General features: G+C 38.7%; 1 protein-coding gene across 1 annotated transcript in view; it reads left to right on the top strand.

The window, feature by feature from the left end:
- Positions 1-18,368, top strand: part of LOC136695161 (Kv channel-interacting protein 1-like) — a 34,851-nt gene that overhangs the window by 11,948 nt on the left and 4,535 nt on the right. The window contains exons 2-6 of the mRNA XM_066669029.1: positions 13,105-13,229; positions 15,698-15,767; positions 16,061-16,131; positions 16,430-16,537; positions 16,759-16,863. Of these exons, the coding sequence (XP_066525126.1) occupies positions 13,105-13,229; positions 15,698-15,767; positions 16,061-16,131; positions 16,430-16,537; positions 16,759-16,863 (479 nt within the window). The remainder of the gene's footprint in view (positions 1-13,104; positions 13,230-15,697; positions 15,768-16,060; positions 16,132-16,429; positions 16,538-16,758; positions 16,864-18,368) is intronic.

Genomic DNA, 18,368 nt, shown 5'->3' with positions numbered 1-18,368 from the left:
CGAGAGAGAGAAGGAGGGGTGAAGGGATTCAACATCTTGGAGGGTGTAAGAAGAGGGGCACAACGCGAGAAAGAGACGTCAGGCAGAGAGCAGAAAGAATGAGGGGAAAGAGGGGAGGGGGTGAATGAGAGAGAGAGAGAGAGAGAGAGAGAGAGAGAGAGAGTGTGTCAGCGAGAGAGTGAGTGAAACACATGTGACGGAGCTGCTTCCATTCAGACACACTTGTTTCCACGGCGACAACATGGGTGCAGTGGTTGGCACACTGACCATGCAGACCAAACAGAGGCGACCTTCCAATGGTAAGACACACACACATATACATATACCAGCTGACTTTCGAGAGTAGTATCCCCACGTAAAATGAGCACTCAGATACACAGGTACATGGCAAATGGCTTATACCCGCACACATTCTTCCAGTACAGTAATTTAGGTCTTTTTGCATGTACTTTGTGTCCATTGATGCAACAAGTAGACGTTTCTGATCTCGCATCTGTGTATTCACAACTCACTGTACATGAGCCATCTGTTGAACGCTTGGCCTATGTCTGTCCTGTGTTTGTTTTCGCCTGTGTCTCAACGTATGTTTCAACAGTTGTATGCGTGAGATGTCTGAAGTGCACATGCTTTGGGTATTTATCACTCCACTCACACACTCTTTCCCTGCCTGTTACCTTGGGAGCGCTGTTGTCATGGCAACGTGGATGTGGCAGTGTTGGTGTGTTTATGTGTGCATGTGTCTGTGTGGCAGTGTGCACGTGTGTGTGTGTGTGTGTGTGCGTGTGTGTGTGTGCGTGTGTGTGTTTGGGGGTTTGATTGGTCTCTGATGTTGAAATAATAAACACAAAAAGACTAAATTTTGGAAAAGAGAAATAGAAACAGAGATAAAGAGAGAGAGAGAGAATGAGAGAACATAAAAGCCACCTGTTGCCTTATGTATTACTCTAATTATTTTCCAATCTCTTTCTCTCTCTCTCTCTCTCTCTCTCTCTCTCTCTATTTCTCTCTCTCACTGACTGATTGATTAAAGGGCTAGCAGATTGTGCACATGTGGTCATTGGGTTAGCATTTGTCGCAGTTATCATGTTTTCTGTCTGTTTTCCGTCTCTCTCTTTTTCTCTATCTCACTTTAACTTTAGTGTTAGTGTTAAAGGGATTTTGTTTTTCTGTTTAAGGACATTGATGACTCCCTGAAGCTCTGTGGGGTGTAGCAGCCTGTCTCTAATGATGAAAGGCATTAGTTGTGCTAGTCAGTGTTGATGAACAGTGTGGATACTAGAGCTGTATTCTGTCAGCCTGAAAATGAGAAGCATGTTGGATCATTACAGGGGAGAGGAAACAGCTTCCTGATACAGTTTTTGGCCCAGTGCAGAAAGCTTGATTGTTGACTAATGTGGTTCCAAAGATTTTCTTTGTATTAAATACACAAAGCTTTAAAATGTGCTGTTTATTTATAGTAGACCCTCAGTTAATATTGCCATGCTTAAAGTGCTTAAACACTACTATTACTGCTCTTTCAGTGCATTACTTAAAAACAAAAGCTATCTCTTACAGTGATATATATATTTACTTCATTACATATTTTAAGCAATTGCTATATTAGGATTTTTATTTGTACCCATATATAAAATTACTTCATATTACTCCTTTTTTTTCTGGTATCGTCCCAGTGCTGATACTAGGTATTGAGTTGATGGTTTCTGTATTACTTAAGCTTATGTATTTATTGCTTGACTCACAAGGTCAGTTCCCTGGACACGAATTAACCCCTGTCTACACTTGTGACCTAATTTTAACTTTAAGGTTTTTAGTGACTTACTAAGACTTCAATTTTACAATGTGGTTAATTAGTCTGAAGTAGGGTATTAGTAGGTAATTTGCCCCCTTCAGTTACGACTTTTCTGGGAAGGTTTCACAATAGATTTAACACCATTTAAATGACTGATGACATTTAACTGCAAATCATTACGGGCTTTAACATTGCCATTGAATGCCAGTGTGCGTCTGTGCAGTGTAATAACGTCAGAATTCCGTAGGTATACTCTGAACAAGACTATAGGTTTACACTTAATATGGGTTTTAGAAACTGACTTAACTTCCTAGGAACTGCTCTAAGGGAACTAAGTCCAAATGAAAACATTGCACGTTACTTTCATAGTGGCTATTCACTCTTATTTATACAGGAAAGGAATGCAGAGAGAGAATAAGCCTGTATATATACACATTAAATCTAATGAGGCACACTTATACCATCTCTTCACAAATTATTACAAAGCCTGTCTGAATAACCGTGGAATGCTAATGAATGAGCAATTGTTCTCCTTTGTTGGTCTTGCCAATTGCATCTCATTCCAGTCTTTTGGAATATTGCCCCTGGAGAGTTCAGCACTACTTTTACTGAGGGCAGACCTAAGGTACAAATCTGCTTTAAACAAATGCATCTATAAATTATATCTATATACTATTAACAATTAAAATACATTTTGATCAGATATATAGAAGGAGAATAAAAAATATACTGGGCTTCTTGCGATTTGAACTGCTAGGCACCTCTTTGTGCTCAATAGAGCATGTGTTCATGAAAAAACCTTGTATTTCCAATATTTTTTATTTTTTTGTGTCCATACTTAGAAATTAGCACACTGACAAATTCATCAATATAAATAAGCAAAAAAAACTCTTTCATTTTAAAATAAATTACATTAATTTTAACAGTCTCTATCTGTAAGATATGTTTTTTCTGACATACAATTGTATAAAAAAATCACTTTTTTATACACTAGAATTGTTTTTATTTCTACATTCAATACGTCAAATTTACCACCTAGAAGAGACAAATATGTGTACTGTTTTAAAAATGATAATTTATTATTTTTAAGACGGTGGACTTGTGTAAGGACAGTATGAAGAGTGCATTTTATTTAAAAAAATATTCCATAGGTTATTACACTGAACCGGTGGCAACCTTAAACATTGTGTGTGTGTGTGTGTGTGTGTGTGTGTGTGTTCACGCTCAGTCAGGATGGCATCCAAAAAAATTGTGTTGGAAAAATGTGTTTCTCTAAGCCCAATCTCCACACAGACATATATTTTTCAAACACAAGTCTGAAGCTGGACAGAATACCAAAAAATCACAGACATAAATCAAAATGCAGGTATTAAAATTCTGTACATAATACAAACAATGTAAATTATGCAAATTATCTTTTTAATAGTCAGCACTTATCTGTCTTCTGTTAAGATTGTTTATTTGTTTATAGCTTCTCAGTCACTGATTTCCCAATAGACATTCAGTACTATATATGTCTCTTTTTTTCGCTTATTTCACAAGTTTACTATAAGGCAGGACTTGCCTAATATTCATTCATTCATTCTCTGTAACCGCTTCTACAGTGCAGAATTGGGATGGGTCTGGAGCCTACACAGAAACACTGGGTGCAAAACATGAACATGCAGAACATAAAAAATCTATTTGGTTTTAGTACCTGATAGCCATTCAGGATTCTTGGAACGTTGGTTCTCTCCAGTGGACTGCTTCATGTTTCCACCAGTTTTTATGAGAACCAGTAATACGTCATCAGCGGAGGGCATTGCGGGGTTGCTCGGTTTCTTCGTCGCTATGGTTGAATTCAGCTCCAGAGCTGGAGATAAACATATAAAGTCAGGAAAATCATGATTAATTCACTGTTTACAGTGGGTTCACATTTTAATGAAATGATACACGTGTGGTAATGTTGTTCTGAGCCTTCCTGAACTTCTTTTTTGGTTACAGCAGGGAATGAAATTTTCTGGCTTGCGAACAAATTTGTCTTGGTGGAAATGTTTGTGAACGAGAACCAAAACTTCTTAATTTCTCATTAGTGAAAAAGGGCTATCATATTTATCTTCTTTGCCGCTCATCCATTTCAGGGTCGCAGTGGAAAAGGGCTATGAATTAATCTAAATTTATTCTCAGTTTAACGATTTCTTCACATAGGGTGGCCATGCTTAAAGAATGCTTAATGATGCATCTTGTCATTAAGTGTCTACATAATGGCTGTTCCATAACATACAGAAAAAGCTGAACAGCTTCTTTTTTACATTGTAATACATAAATAAAAATATGTAGTGTTCATTTGAGGATTGAAACTGGTGCTAACAATGCCAGCTGAATGCTCATTTTCATATGGAGTATGACAGGCGGTGATTTAGTGGTCTCCCTGCTGGAAAGCGCTAATCTAATTAGCACGTGTTGCTGTCTGTGCCTGATCAACAAGTCCTGATGAAGCTGTGCTCTCGCTCTAATTGCATTGTACGCCTACAAAAGCTTCCTCAGACTTTGATCTGGGCAGGTTTCCATAGCAACATCTGATCATTTTTGATCAAATGGTAAGGTATTATAGTGATAAACGCACATTAGCAATGTGAAGAATATGCTAACAACAATGAGTTCAAGGCAAAAATAACTGTGTTGCTCTTTGAGCATTCTGACCTTGATGGATTTTTCTGAAATGGCTGTTTCGACCATCTTGGACACATCCATCAAGGCCAGAACACACCAAGCACAGCAAAATCATTTTTAGCTTCTTATTTTCTTCTGTTTTTGCTGTTGGTTTGCTGTGTACATGTTTGAGGCTAGGGTATGTGCGCTTTCTTTACTTGCTTCAGGGTTTGTTTGTTCAGATGATTTTTATGGTGTTTTTTTGATGTTTTTGCATGATCTGAGGGGTATAGTCATTCTACGTGTGTGTGTGTGTGTGTGTGTGTGTGTGTGTGTGTGTGTAGGGAATATATTCTTCATGGTGGCTCCAGCAGTGGCAGTGGCTTTTTCTCTGGTGAATATTTCACATCTTCAATCACCACCCACTCTATGCCTCTGGCTACCCTACAAATCTCTCTCTGCCACATTTTCTTCTGTTTTTCTTCTCGTCTTTTTTCTGCTTTGCTTTCAGCCGTTCTCTCATTTCCTTCATGTTCTTCACCATCTCTGTTTTCTCACTGTCTGTTTTTTCTCTCTGCTTTGTTCTCACTCTCCTCCTCTCTCCCTTTCTTCTTCATCTGTCTCATCTCTTTATCAATGTCTCCCTATCCTCATACCACCCTTCCACATGAAGAAAAAAAATCAAAAATACAAAATAATGATATATATATTTATTTTTATTTCCTCAGCCCTGAATTTCAGTCTCCATTTGCATCACCCTTTCATCTCTCTTTCTATCTCCTTCTCTCTCTCCTGATAGATAAGGGCTTGAGTTGGTTCTTCTGCAGTGGTTATTAAATCATTCCTTTAGGACAGACTTAATGGGGCTTTTATAAAAGCTTAAATGTGGGTGGGCGATTATGGAGGTTGGACAGTTTTGTCAGTGTACAAAGGTTTGTCTCGCTGTATGTGGTTGGTTTATGTTTGAACACGTACAGTAGTGTGCAAAATAGACACCACACTTTATTAATGTATTTTCCAAAGTGATTTTTAAGTACAAGTTATTTACTTTTCAGGAAATAGATTCCAAGACTGAAAGAATTGTACACCACCAACCACACAAGACATGGTAGACCAACACAACAATGACATATACTACACTAGAACTTCCATCTTTGGAAGATAAAACAAATGTGAATAATATATCAATATCCACTCTTGCTTTAGAGTGTGTGATTAATGTTTCTGTCCATCCTCTGACTGTGAAAGACATAAGACTTAAACTGAAAGACTGAAGATATTACTAAGAAAAGGAAAAACAAGTATCTGATTGTTTTATCAGAAATATAAATTGACTACCCCAGAGCTCAGCCTTAAACATCACAGAAAGTTTTTTTTTTATTATTTGGATGGTGAGAAGTAGAAAAGCAACTAATAACATGTCTTGGGCTAGTACACTTCATCTGGAAATGAGATGCATGAAGAGTGGTCTCTGACTTCTACACAGTTTTTTATTTTTAGCTTTTTTGTCATAGAATAATTTTGTGGAAATTCTTTAAATCGTCTTAACACTTGTCTAATAGTGTGCTTCTTAATATATCAAATAATCCTTAGGGAACCAAAAATAGCTATATTTCAGACAACCCCTTTTGTGAGTGATGAGTGTGCATGCTCGTGTAGGGTCATATACGGTGCTGTAGTGCATTAAGAGAGGTTTGGTGGTTTGGTGTATTGTTATACAAATGTGTATAAGTGTTCCATATGAGGTCCTGTGTGAGAGTTTCTGTGGTGACCATTTAGACGGTGTTCTGGACACACGTCAGTTATCATACGTCTGTGTTCTTAAGTCATTACTTCTGTTTGAGTAACACTGTTGGTGCCTTGGACATAAAAAACTAGGAAAAACATTATGTACAAATAGAGAAAGAGCAGAAGATGTTTGTGAGAATTGTGAGAATATATTTGTGAAATTGAATACACTGAATTTGTTCAGGGCGGCCCAGTGGTGCAGGAGGTAGTGTCACAGTCACACAGCTCCAGGGGCCTGGAGGTTGTGGGTTCGAGTCCTGCTCCGGGTGACTGTCTGTGAGGAGTGTGGTGTGTTCTCCCTGTGTCTGCGTGGGTTTCCTCCGGGTGCTCCGGTTTCCTCCCACAGTCCAAAAACACATGTTGGTAGGTGGATTGGCGACTCAAAAGTGTCCGTAGGTGTGAGTGTGTGTATTGCCCTGTGAAGGACTGGTGCCCCCTCTAGGGTGTATTCCTGCCTTGCGCCCAATTGTTGTGATTCATGTGACCCTGAATTGGATAAGTGGTTACAGATAATGAATGAATGAATTTGTTCATATGAATCATCAATTGGCTTTGCTTTATTTGAACCAAAATAAACATTACTTCAATAAAACCCTTAATTTTCTTTACATTTCAGCGGTCAGTAGCTGTACATTTAGAACAATTGAAACAGAACGTTGCATCTCAATTTTTATTATTTTTACATCACTTGAAAATACCAGCTGTCCTTCACATTGCATGAATATTTCATGGTGAATGGACACAGAAACTTTCCCATAACATACGATTACATTCTGTAATTTCCTTTCCTTTCCTTTTTTTTTTGTTTTTGTAAAGTTACCATTGAGGCACAATACTATTTTTTCCCCTGCAGTGATCTACAAAGATGACTACTTTAAAGATCATTTTTAATGCATGCACAGTTCTTTGCTTAGTATTAAGTTAATTTATTTCTTAGTTCAAATGATTCTTATGTGATGTCAATTGTCAGCTTTTGACCAGGGCTTCTGCTGAATGGATATTTTTGGATGATGGACCAGCAGTAATGGCACTGATGTTTCTCCAGTATCAGTGCCACAGACACACTTCCATTAACATATCAGTGTCACTGTGGTGCTCAGAATAGTCAACAACCATGTCTGAGCAGCAGGTTTCCTGTGGTAAGAAACTGGCCACTGATGAACAGGAAAGGCACTGTATAGTATACTAGGAAATAGGAAAGGCTGTGTATAAGAATAAAAGTGTGTGAATATATAGATATACACTTGCAGAATACACTCTTAAAAGCAACATTCACAACATTCTCTTGACAACTCCACATTCTTTCAGACCCATAGTGTTGATTTGACAAAAGGGATAAAAATGCTCTCAAATAGTAAAGCCTTAAGTTTTGTTTTTTTTCTGGTGGTGACAGCTTTGGTGTTTATAGTGTCTAGGTGTCACATTTTCTCTGTGTAGTTTAGGAATTATTTTGATCTTTATTTAAAACACTGGTGTCTGAATACACAAAAAGATATCGCACTGATACATTTTCACCCAGAAGTTACTACAATGATCTAATCTAAATGTCCTTTTCATAAACATCAGAAACTGAATTGGTACCACAGCAGTGACAGATTAGGATTTCTGAAAGTATGTGTAGACTCTTAGAAGCTATATAGGCATGATGATGATATGTGAGAGTCTCTACATTTGGAACATTTATTTCTCTATGAAATATTCACGAGATATAAAAGGCAGCTGGCATTTCAAATAGCATTAAAAAGAAGAGAGGGATAAAGGGAAATGATCATGGCGAGATAGGGTATATATATATATAAGAGAATACAGTGGCAGCACGTTTTTATCCGCTCTTGAGTGCACGCATTGCCGAGGACCCAGTTTGAGTCGCCTCTGTACTGTAATGCACAGATTATGCTAATTCAGATTATGCAAAACAAGCACTTTATAACCAGGATTACTGAGATGACTATAAGTAGCCCTGTAGAGCGGAGAGAGGAGGAAAGCGATAGAGAGAGCAGAGTTATATTGAGAATGTGTATATAATAAGCTACGTATTATGTGAAGTACCTATATGAAGCATTAAATCCTACTCTGTTATGTCATAAGAGCCAGTATATGTCTATGTAGACACTTCTGTAAGTAGTTAACATTATGATCAATAATGCATGACTCACAGGACACTGCAGAATGAACGGTTTTTGTTTCCTGTGTGTAGAATTACCATGGAGAGGTCTCATGCTTAGGTGTAAAACAAGCAAAACATTCATTGTCTGTAACCACTTATCCAGTTCAGGCTCGCGGTGGGTCTGGAGCCTACCCGGAATCACTGAGCACCAGGCAGGAACACACCGTGCCGCCCACAAGCAAAACAAGAACACATAAATCAAGTATGCACTTTATTATAAGGAATCAATTACAGCACATTAGCAGTCTTCTCAGAGAAGGAGATGAAGTCTGTCAGCGTGTCAGGTTTGATATAGTCATAAAATATGTAGACATAAGACAAAGGGGAACTTCCTCTAAGGCAGTCATTTAAAGTCTTATTGCATTTAAACTCATTTTAAGGCATTTATTACAAATGGTTTTGCTTTCTGTAGCCTTTACAGATATTTATGTCATATGGCAGATATTCAGTTCATTTCATATTTATCACATTGAAAGGGGCAGAAGTATACAGAGCAGACTTAGCCCAAGGTTGAGAGTAGTGTTCTTGCAGAATCTGAGAATCTAAGCCTAGGCTGCTGTGAGGAGAGATGCAGTGTTATCTATTACACTTTAATGTACTGTAGCTTAGCTGAGCCATGTGCAGACCAGAATTACCCATAATATATACACTGTATGGTGAAAAGTATTGGGACGCCTACAGGAGGCTTTATATGCCGTCTCATTCCAAATCCATAGACATTAGTGTATATAGTATACTATATTTACAGTTATAAAAGCTTCAGATTTTCTGGAAATGTCTTTCTGCAAGATTTTGGAGTGTTTTTATGGAAATATTTGCCCATTCACTCAGAAGAGCATTTGTGAATTGAGATGCTGATGTTGGACGAGAGGTATATTTATATTATATTTATTATATTTATATTTTCTATGATATTTCATCACAAAGGTGTTTGATGGGGTTGAGGTCAAGGTTCTATGAGACTAGGCAAGTTCTTCCAGACCAGACTCAACATTTCAAGCCTTTATGGACCTTAATGTGTGCAGTGGGGCACAGTCATGCTGGAACAGAAAAGGGCCTTCCCTATGCCCACAAAGGATTTAATGATGATAAAATGATCTGAAATGTCTCGGTATGCTGAAGCATGAAGATTTCCTATTACTGGACCTAAGGTGTCTAGGCCAGCCTCTGGAAAACAACTTCATAGCATTATCCCTCCTCCGCCAAACCGTACGGCTGGAACAATGCATTAAGGCAAGTAATGCTCTCCTGGGATTTGACAAACCCAGCCTCATCCGTCAGGCAGAGCCAGAGAGAGAAGCGTGATTTGTCACTCCACAGAACATGTTTCCACTGTTCCAGAGTCCAGTGGCGCTGTGCTTTACAGATCTTGGCGTTCTGCTTGGTAATGTAAGGCTGGCATACAGTTGCTCAGCCATAGAAACCCATGCCATGATGTTCCTGGTACAGTTTTAGTGCTGATGTTCATACCATAAGAGTTTTAAAACTTTGCAGTCAGCACAGCATCTGTAATTTTTTTCTTACTGTGTGCCTTAGTACTTTTTGAATTACTGTGGTACCTTAGGGCGGCACGGTGGTGCAGCAGGTTAGTGTCGCAGTCACACAGCTCCAGGGACCTGGAGGTTGTGGGTTCGAGTCCTGCTCCCGGTGACTGTCTGTGAGGAGTTGGTGTGTTCTCCCCGTGTCCGCATGGGTTTCCTCCCACAGTCCAAAAACACACGTTGGTAGGTGGATTGGTGACTCAAAAGTGTCCGTAGGTGTGAGTGAATGTGTGTGAGTGTGTGTTGCCCAGTGAAGGACTGGCGCCCCCTCCAGGGTGTGTTCCCACCTTGCGCCCAATGATTCCAGGTAGGCAATGGACCCACCGTGACCCTGAAGTGGATCAGTGGTTACAGATAATGAATGAATGGCGTACCTTAATTCTTCCACTTCAATAATACCACTCACAGTTCATTGTAGAATATATGGGAGGAAAGAAAGTTCATAAATTGACTTGCTGCAGTGGTATGCTTTTACTGATTATTGAAGACACTGATAAGAAGTAGATAGTACTACAGTCTATCTATCTGTCTGCAGTAACATTAAATTGACCTCCTTGTTTCTGTGCCCATTGCCCATTTTATCAAATGATGTGGTGTGTTAATGTGATTTGTGCTGGTATGAGTGGGGTGATACGATATTTCTGTGGAGTATGATGGAGTAGTATAATGTTTCTGTTTGTCTTTCAAGGCTTTACCAGGCTGCCACAGTAAATATGAATCTGTTTTTAATGATCGCCTGGTTAAATACAAATATAAGTATTTGACAGATCAGATACATCAGTGTTGTTTTTAAACAGTGTACCCACACTCTGTCCTCTTTCTTAGACACACACTGTAGATATAAAACCTCTGTCACTACAATGACCGCATGTTTTATATTGTATGTACCATTATTCTGTTCGTTCTTTGTCTCCATCTAGTGTTCATTAAACAACATTGCAGCAGTAATAATAATAAGAAGATGAATGAATGTGTCATATGTGACCTGAAGCCTGCGCTGCCTGCCACTTTACACTGCTGCTGTGTTTGGGAAATGTTAATGACAAAAGATTCCACATCACAGAAACGTTCACAAAAAATAATCATAATAAATAACTAAATAAATAAAAAATCCACTTTATGTTGTTATGGTGTCCTGTGTCTTTTGTATGTAGTGTTTGTGTCCATTTAAGTGACTCTGACATGCTCTCTGATGGAAGGCCATTATTTTTCAGCTGTAAATCGACCTCATCTATTATTCATGTGTGGGGCATGTAGTAGTAGTAGTAGTAGTAGTAGTGTGTGTGTGTGTGTGTGTGTGTAAGTGAGAATGCTGATTGGATTAATTTACATATTTCATATATTGGATACATACAGCCTTCATTATCTGAGGACACACAAACAAGCTTGCATATACACACAGTGTGTGTGAGTGTGTGTATGTGTGAGAGAGTGAGAGTGAGTGAGTGAGTGAGTGAGTGTGTGTGTGTGTGAGAGAGAGAGAGAGAGAGAGAGAGAGAGAGAGAGAAGGTGATTTGTTATTGTCCTTTATGTCCTAACTGCATCTAGAACTCACCTGGGGCTGCAGCCTCACCTGAAAGTGTGACTCTCTCTCTCTCTCTCTCTCTCTCTCTCTCTCTCTCTCTCTAAATCTCTCTCACTCACACACATACACACACTTAATAAAATTTAATATAAAATCATATTAATGCTATTATATGCATGAACTTAGTCAGATCCCTGGAGGTGAACAAGGTAGAGACAAAAAGTTTCTGATAGAAAACACAGAAAGGAGAGTAGAGGTGGGTGAGATGAAGAAATGGGCGGGGGGTAGATGGAGAATTGAGGCTGTAGAGGGGTGGGGTAGATAGAGGATTGAGGCTGGAGAAGGGTGGGGTAGATAGAGAGAAAGAGAGACAGAAGGAGAGACAGCGTGAGAGGGGGCTAGATAGAGGTAGAGTGGTAGATAGAGAAGTTATGAGTGCTATTGAAGTAGAGAACTGAGTGGAACAGAGCTGACGCTGTGTGAGAGATGGATGACCGAGAAGGAGAGGGTTTACACACTTTAGCCATCGTTCTGTTGTTGTGTGGGGCTCTGAAACTACTGCATACACTAGGACTCATAAACACAGATGGTGAGTTACCATGCACACTCTTTCAATGATGAGAGTATGTTTCAGGAATATACAGTGGTAGGAGACTGATTAAAGCATGCTGCAGTCCTGGTATTACATTCTTCCCCTGTAGCATTAGTGCTATTGTAAATATAGACTCACTCAAACTCATGTAAAAAAATGGAACTTCAAAAGAACATTTAACGGATGCATATTGTCATGACTGAAGTGAATGGACAGTAGTGTATAATATGTTTGAAACTGAGCACTGTTTAGTAGTTTATTCTTTATGAAACTGTACAATAATAATGTGTTTAAAAAAAAGCATATTAATGAGAAAACTATGTAAAAGTCTCTGTCTGTCTGTGTGTGTGTGTGTGTGTGTGTGTGTGTACAAGGGGATTGGTAATGTCAGTGTGTGAAGGTGAGATTCCTGCTCCAACAACAACCCCAAGGAAACAGCAATGACAAAAGATTGAGAAGGATTTTTTAACTATTTACTACAAAAAAACATAATTACACTTTTATTTGTCATTAAATAAAACAACTGAAATATGGCATTAAACAGTGTTATTGTATCATACCTTAGTTGTTTAATAGACTGATTAAGTAGTGTAATAAAATAATGAATAACAATTATTAATTTTACAAGTGATTCAAAATGATATAGTCATTAATAAGAAATCCTTTATCCATTTGTGATTAGTTATGTAGTAATTTATCACCAAGAAGATGGACAAATATGGACTGATTTATGTAATACATAATGTTATGTGCTGTATGAGAGTTGATGACTTTGCTTAAATGCACCTTTGTGTGTGTGTGTGTGTGTGTGTGTGTTTGTGTATGCATGTGTGTTTTTATGTGGGCAGCTCCTTCACCTTTATAACCCAGTCATTAACTTTAGGCTCATAAAGCCCCAAGCCACAGCAGCAGAGGACACTTTGCCCGTCTGTGTGTGTCCCACTGGATGAAAGGAGACTGCTTCTTTTCACACTTTTCTCTTTGCCTTTCATCACTCTTTGTACTTCTCAAAGGCTTTTTTTTTCTCTCCTGCTTCAGTTTATATTGACCTCCCTACCTTCCTCTCTGTAGACAAGGTGGATGATGACCTGGAGATGACGATGGTGTGTCATCGTCCCGAGGGGCTGGATCAGCTGGAAGCTCAAACCAATTTCAACAAGAGAGAGTTACAAGTGCTCTACAGGGGCTTTAAAAATGTATGTACATATTTCAGACACATACGATTCTGTCTTCATGACTGTCAGATGCTAGGGTTTCTTTGTTTTGTTAGCCACCCCTGCACCTGTGAGCAGTTAGCCTGTCCTGTGACTGCAGCTCACTGGCGCATCCCTATAGGTTCGAACCAATTCAGGGGCTTCATTCTTCAAAGGATGCGGTCTACAAATGCCTACAGTACCTCAAAGACATGGCCAAAAACTAATTTTCATATTATCATTTTTGTTTTGTTTTTCCATTTATTACTGCTGGAAAATTCTGCACTTCCTAAGTTACTTAGACTGTATTTTATATACTTAGTTATTATCTTTTAGTGCACGAGGTCACAAGAATTCTATAATTAAATAAATCATGAATTAACTTCTTCTATCAGAAATTGAAACAGATACAGCCATTTTTGTTTGAACGCTGTGTACTGTGTACTTTTGTGACTTTAATTCTGCTCATAAAATTCACTCATTTTACAAAAAACTCATTTATAAGAATCATTTTACAAATAAACTCTATGTTCTGCCTCAGTCGTGTTACATTTTCCCTCATGGTTTAGGAGTATCCACCCCCCCCCCCTCCTTTTGCTCCCTAAGCAGAAACGTTAGCGTACGTTGTCCTTTTTATTATTTGTATCATTATCTGAGGTTAAACCCAGTGCTTACATTTAAATTTAAGGTTGCCCTTCAGTCACTGTTCAGTCCTCTCCATATATTCTGAAATCCTCACATCCCGCAGTGAATTCTGGGATATCTCTCCAGTTAAAGGATAGTTCCATTGTCATTTGTTTCTCGGGAAAAGCAGTACGCATTTGTCGGCCGCATGTGAATGAGCTTTTGAAAGGGACACCATCGGTCTACAAATAGTCCTTCGTAAGATGTAGCCCCCGAGCTGGGACACAAGGCTCGTTAATTTGGCCTGTCAAAGCCAAATAACTGTTCTTCGAGATCTTATTATATAAGCGCTTTCGACATTTCAGTAGCTGTGTTTTTTGTGGATATCACTACTCAGTTCGTCACTGTCACTGTTCATGTCAAGTAATCTCTACTCTGTGGTTCAGTCTTTGAGAAGTAAACTTCATGTACTCACTTATGCAAATGTTTCTGCCTCGTCATTCACGGAGCACTTCATGATCACTTCAGTCTCTAAAAGTCACTTATGGTGCTTTTCCACCCCATGGGTCGGGCTCTACACGACTCGACTCAACACGGCTCGGCACGCTTAAAGCTCCTGGCGCCAAGCAGTGGGAAGTTTTAACGTAAGGTCTTCGTGAATTCAAGCAAAGACTCTGTTCTGCATTTGCTTTGGACCAATGAGCGCTGGCTTTGACCTCAGTGGGTGGGTCACTAGTGATTGACACAAATGTAAAACAATAGTAGGTGAAATCTAAGAGGTGTTTAGCTGTGATTGGTCTTGGGTTGGGCAGAGAGCGCCAGTCAAATTTACTTAAAGAATCCTTAAAGGCTGCAATGAAAAGAAACTAAATTTTGTTCATGAAATTATGTTCCACATTATTAATTAATTAATTAATTTTTCTGCCTGTTATACACACTAAAATCTGTTGAAAAATATATCTAGCATCTCTTGTACAATTTTAGCCATCAAAAGCATAAACATTTTTTGTTGTCCTCAAATTATTTTTATTTAAATTTTAAATAATCAAGAACAGCTGAACAATTCTTCTCTTCTGAATGATGGCCAATTTGCTCGTGTTTTGGCCATGGGCAGTGTATAGAGTTTCAGTGCCCCCTTGTGGTCAAAGCTGGTACAGCATACTTATTCTGGAGGGGTAGGAGTTTTTTTTGTTTTTTTTTAATTCTTCCCCTGCTGGTCAAAGCTAAAACAGCTTGCTATTTATTAGCACCTAGCTGCTCAGATTGTTTTCTCTTTTTTCAATGAATTCCTAGGGGCTAACCTAAAATAAATATCCACATTCTGAATAAAACGTTCTGGTTTATAACATGCTGAATTGTAGGCATTTAAAAATGTTATTTTACTCTTTGTACTCACCTCATTAGAAGGAAAACATTAGAGAAAGGGATAGAAAAACAGTTTTTTATGGCTTTAATGGCTAAAATTGTACAAGTCATCTTGCCCTTCAGAGCTACAGTACTACCTTATTTCATCAAAGACAAAAATCAGTTTTTTGAAAGACTATTTTAACATTTTGGACGATTTTGGGCACAAATTGTCAATCTTTAGAAAAGGTTGTGTAACTCCAGAAAGCATAGAAATGTGATTTAGTTGTTTTGCTTCAGTTTTAATGAGAAACAAGATCTCTCATGCAAAATAAATAATTCTAGCTAGAATTACAAACTCATAATCATTAGTTCACTTCCAATGTATTAGTTAATTGATGGCCTATTTATCAATAATAATCACAGGCAATGAAGTAGTAAATTAAAATCTCATTATAATAATGTAATGTTTCTCTCTCTCTCTCTTTTTTTCTCTCTCTCAGGAATGTCCTAGTGGCGTAGTCAATGAAGACACATTTAAACAGATTTATTCACAGTTCTTTCCTCATGGAGGTAGGCATGTCCAAGCATTTGTAAACACCTGTCACAATAGAGGGGTGAGAAGCCCCCAGCACAGAGCTCTGGAGCAGTGTAATGTCACTATCTGTCTCACTATGTTGTTGTATGTCATCAAATTCATAATGAAACATATCAGCGAGTAAAATGATGTCTTCCCAGAAGACCAGATGGCTCAAAGGGGGGTTAATTATTGATTACTGATCTTGGTTTCAGAGGAAATGTTTAAAGAAGGTGTGATTTAGAATGTGTTTACTTTACTAAGAGTCTTTCTATACCACTTCCTGCAGATGCAAGCACATATGCTCACTATCTTTTCAACGCCTTTGACACAGCAAGCTCTGGATCAATCAAATTCGAGGTGATTGTTTCTGTCACTCTTTTTTCTTTGATAAGATCTCTATAACATTGTTTTCCTCAAAGAAGATCTCTCTATCACTCTTTTGCTGACCTCAGTACTTTCTCTGCCATTTATCTTTTTCTCCATCATACCCTGTCTCAAACTCTTTGCTCCTGATGTCTGTTCATTCATCTCAGAAAACCTAGTTGTAGATCACAGATGCGACCGGAAAGAGACAAATTCCCTTCTTATCTGTCTCTACATTTATTTAGTATAACCCACTCACCCCTCTCTGTTTGCCTCACTCTTTATCTGTCAGGACTTTGTGACAGCTCTGTCTATCTTGTTGAGGGGTTCTACTAGGGAGAAGCTGCAGTGGACATTTAACCTGTATGACATCAACAGAGATGGCTATATTAACAAGGAGGTGTGTGAATGTTTATGCTTCTTATCATTATGGATTTACATTGAACCCCAGTCTTAACATCAGCCTCAACACACAAGTACGGCAGCCCTGAAGGGCAAATGCACACACACACACACACACACACACACACACACACACACACACCATAAAAACTAAAATTATTTATATGTATATGTGTGTTTGTATGCGTATGTTATGTTGTTATGTACTGTACTGTACAGGAGATGACAGACATTGTAAGAGCAATTTACGATATGATGGGGAAGTACACGTATCCTGCTCTGAAGACAGACACACCCAAACAGCATGTGGATGCCTTCTTTCAGGTCAGAAACATTCTAAAGATAATTATTTATATATTTTTATGGACTAAATGTGAGTGTAGCTCTAGGGTTTCAGTCCCATCAAATAAAACACTGCTGATTCCACTTGTTTAATAACCAAGTCTATTTTTAAAAAATTGATTTGTTATGTAAGGAGTCATCTGGCTTGGCTGCAATGAAAACATGTGGCCACACTGACCCTTTACAGTTATGACTGGTTACCCCTGACACAAACAAAACAAAGTGGTGTATAATAGCAAAAAATGGTTTGTCCTGCCTCTAAGTCTCATAGTTTATTGAGCCACAAGTGTTGTTCATTACAGTAGTGTCTCTTCAGATCACGCTTGCTCGGACAGACTACCTATTTATTTATTTTATTTTATTTATTTATTTATTTATTTTTGGTACAGACTCCAATCTCCAATCTTTTTTAATTTTCTAAAGGTTTATCCCTTACATTTTTTATCATGTGTAATCTGAGGTGTGTTTGAAATAGCCCCATGAAGGGTGTACAAACTATTATAGGGGACAGGAGGGTAGTGGTTACTGGTGCTACTGCTACATACCACAAAAAAAGAAAAGAAAAACCTTGTTTAATGGTTTGTGACCATGTCAAGTTAGATTCCTGATTAATATGTTCACTGCAAAGTGCCAACTGTCTAGATGGCTGGCTCTTAATTTACCCATTGAACAAATCACCTTAGCTGTCATCGCAACAATTGCCCCCCTGAGATATTTGGCAGGAGCCGCCACTGAGACCAGTCACATGTGGAAACAGTTGGCACCAATTACTCACTGACTGCAGTCTTTCTACTTACGTAACGTTGTGTAAGTCTACCCATCTGTACCCTTAGCAAGTGTGCCATGTCAATGTGTAATACCTGTATCTAAGAGCTACAAAATGGTTTGCGTAAATCCTAGTGAAATCTAAATGTGCAGATACAGCTCCAGTGGGGACACCCAAGAGTGTTGAAACATGTGGAACTTGTGTAGACTCACGAATTGTGCCTCATTGAAGTACATCTTGAAAAATGAAACATTATTATTACACAGAGCCCTGCTCCAGGTGACTGTCTGTGAGGAGTTGGTGTGTTCTCCCTGTGTCCGTGTGGGTTTCCTCCGGGTACTCAGGTTTCCTCCCACAGTCCAAAAACACACGTTGGTAGGTGGATTGGTGACTCAAAAGTGTCCGTAGGTGAGTGAATGTGTGAATGTGTGTCACCCTGTGAAGGACTGGCGCCCCCTCCAGGGTGTGTTCCTGCCTTGCACCCAGTGATTCCGGTTAGGCTTCGGACACACCGCGACCCTGAACTAGATAAGCGCTTACAGATAATAAATGAATGAATGAATGTTATTACACACATGCTAAGAGGTAACATTCTGAGCAGTGGCTAAAGTGTCTAAATCCTTGATATCTATCATGCCTGATTTCAGTGTTGTACTGGTTTTGGTATATATTTTTTACTTTAAAATGTGTCTTGCCTGGATTCATTTGACTTGTAGTGTAC

This window comes from Hoplias malabaricus, chromosome 4 (genome assembly GCF_029633855.1).
Source record: "Hoplias malabaricus isolate fHopMal1 chromosome 4, fHopMal1.hap1, whole genome shotgun sequence".
Taxonomy (NCBI): domain Eukaryota; kingdom Metazoa; phylum Chordata; class Actinopteri; order Characiformes; family Erythrinidae; genus Hoplias; species Hoplias malabaricus.
The sequence above is the reverse complement of the archived record's forward strand: the minus strand, read 5'-3'. Positions and strand labels throughout refer to the sequence as shown.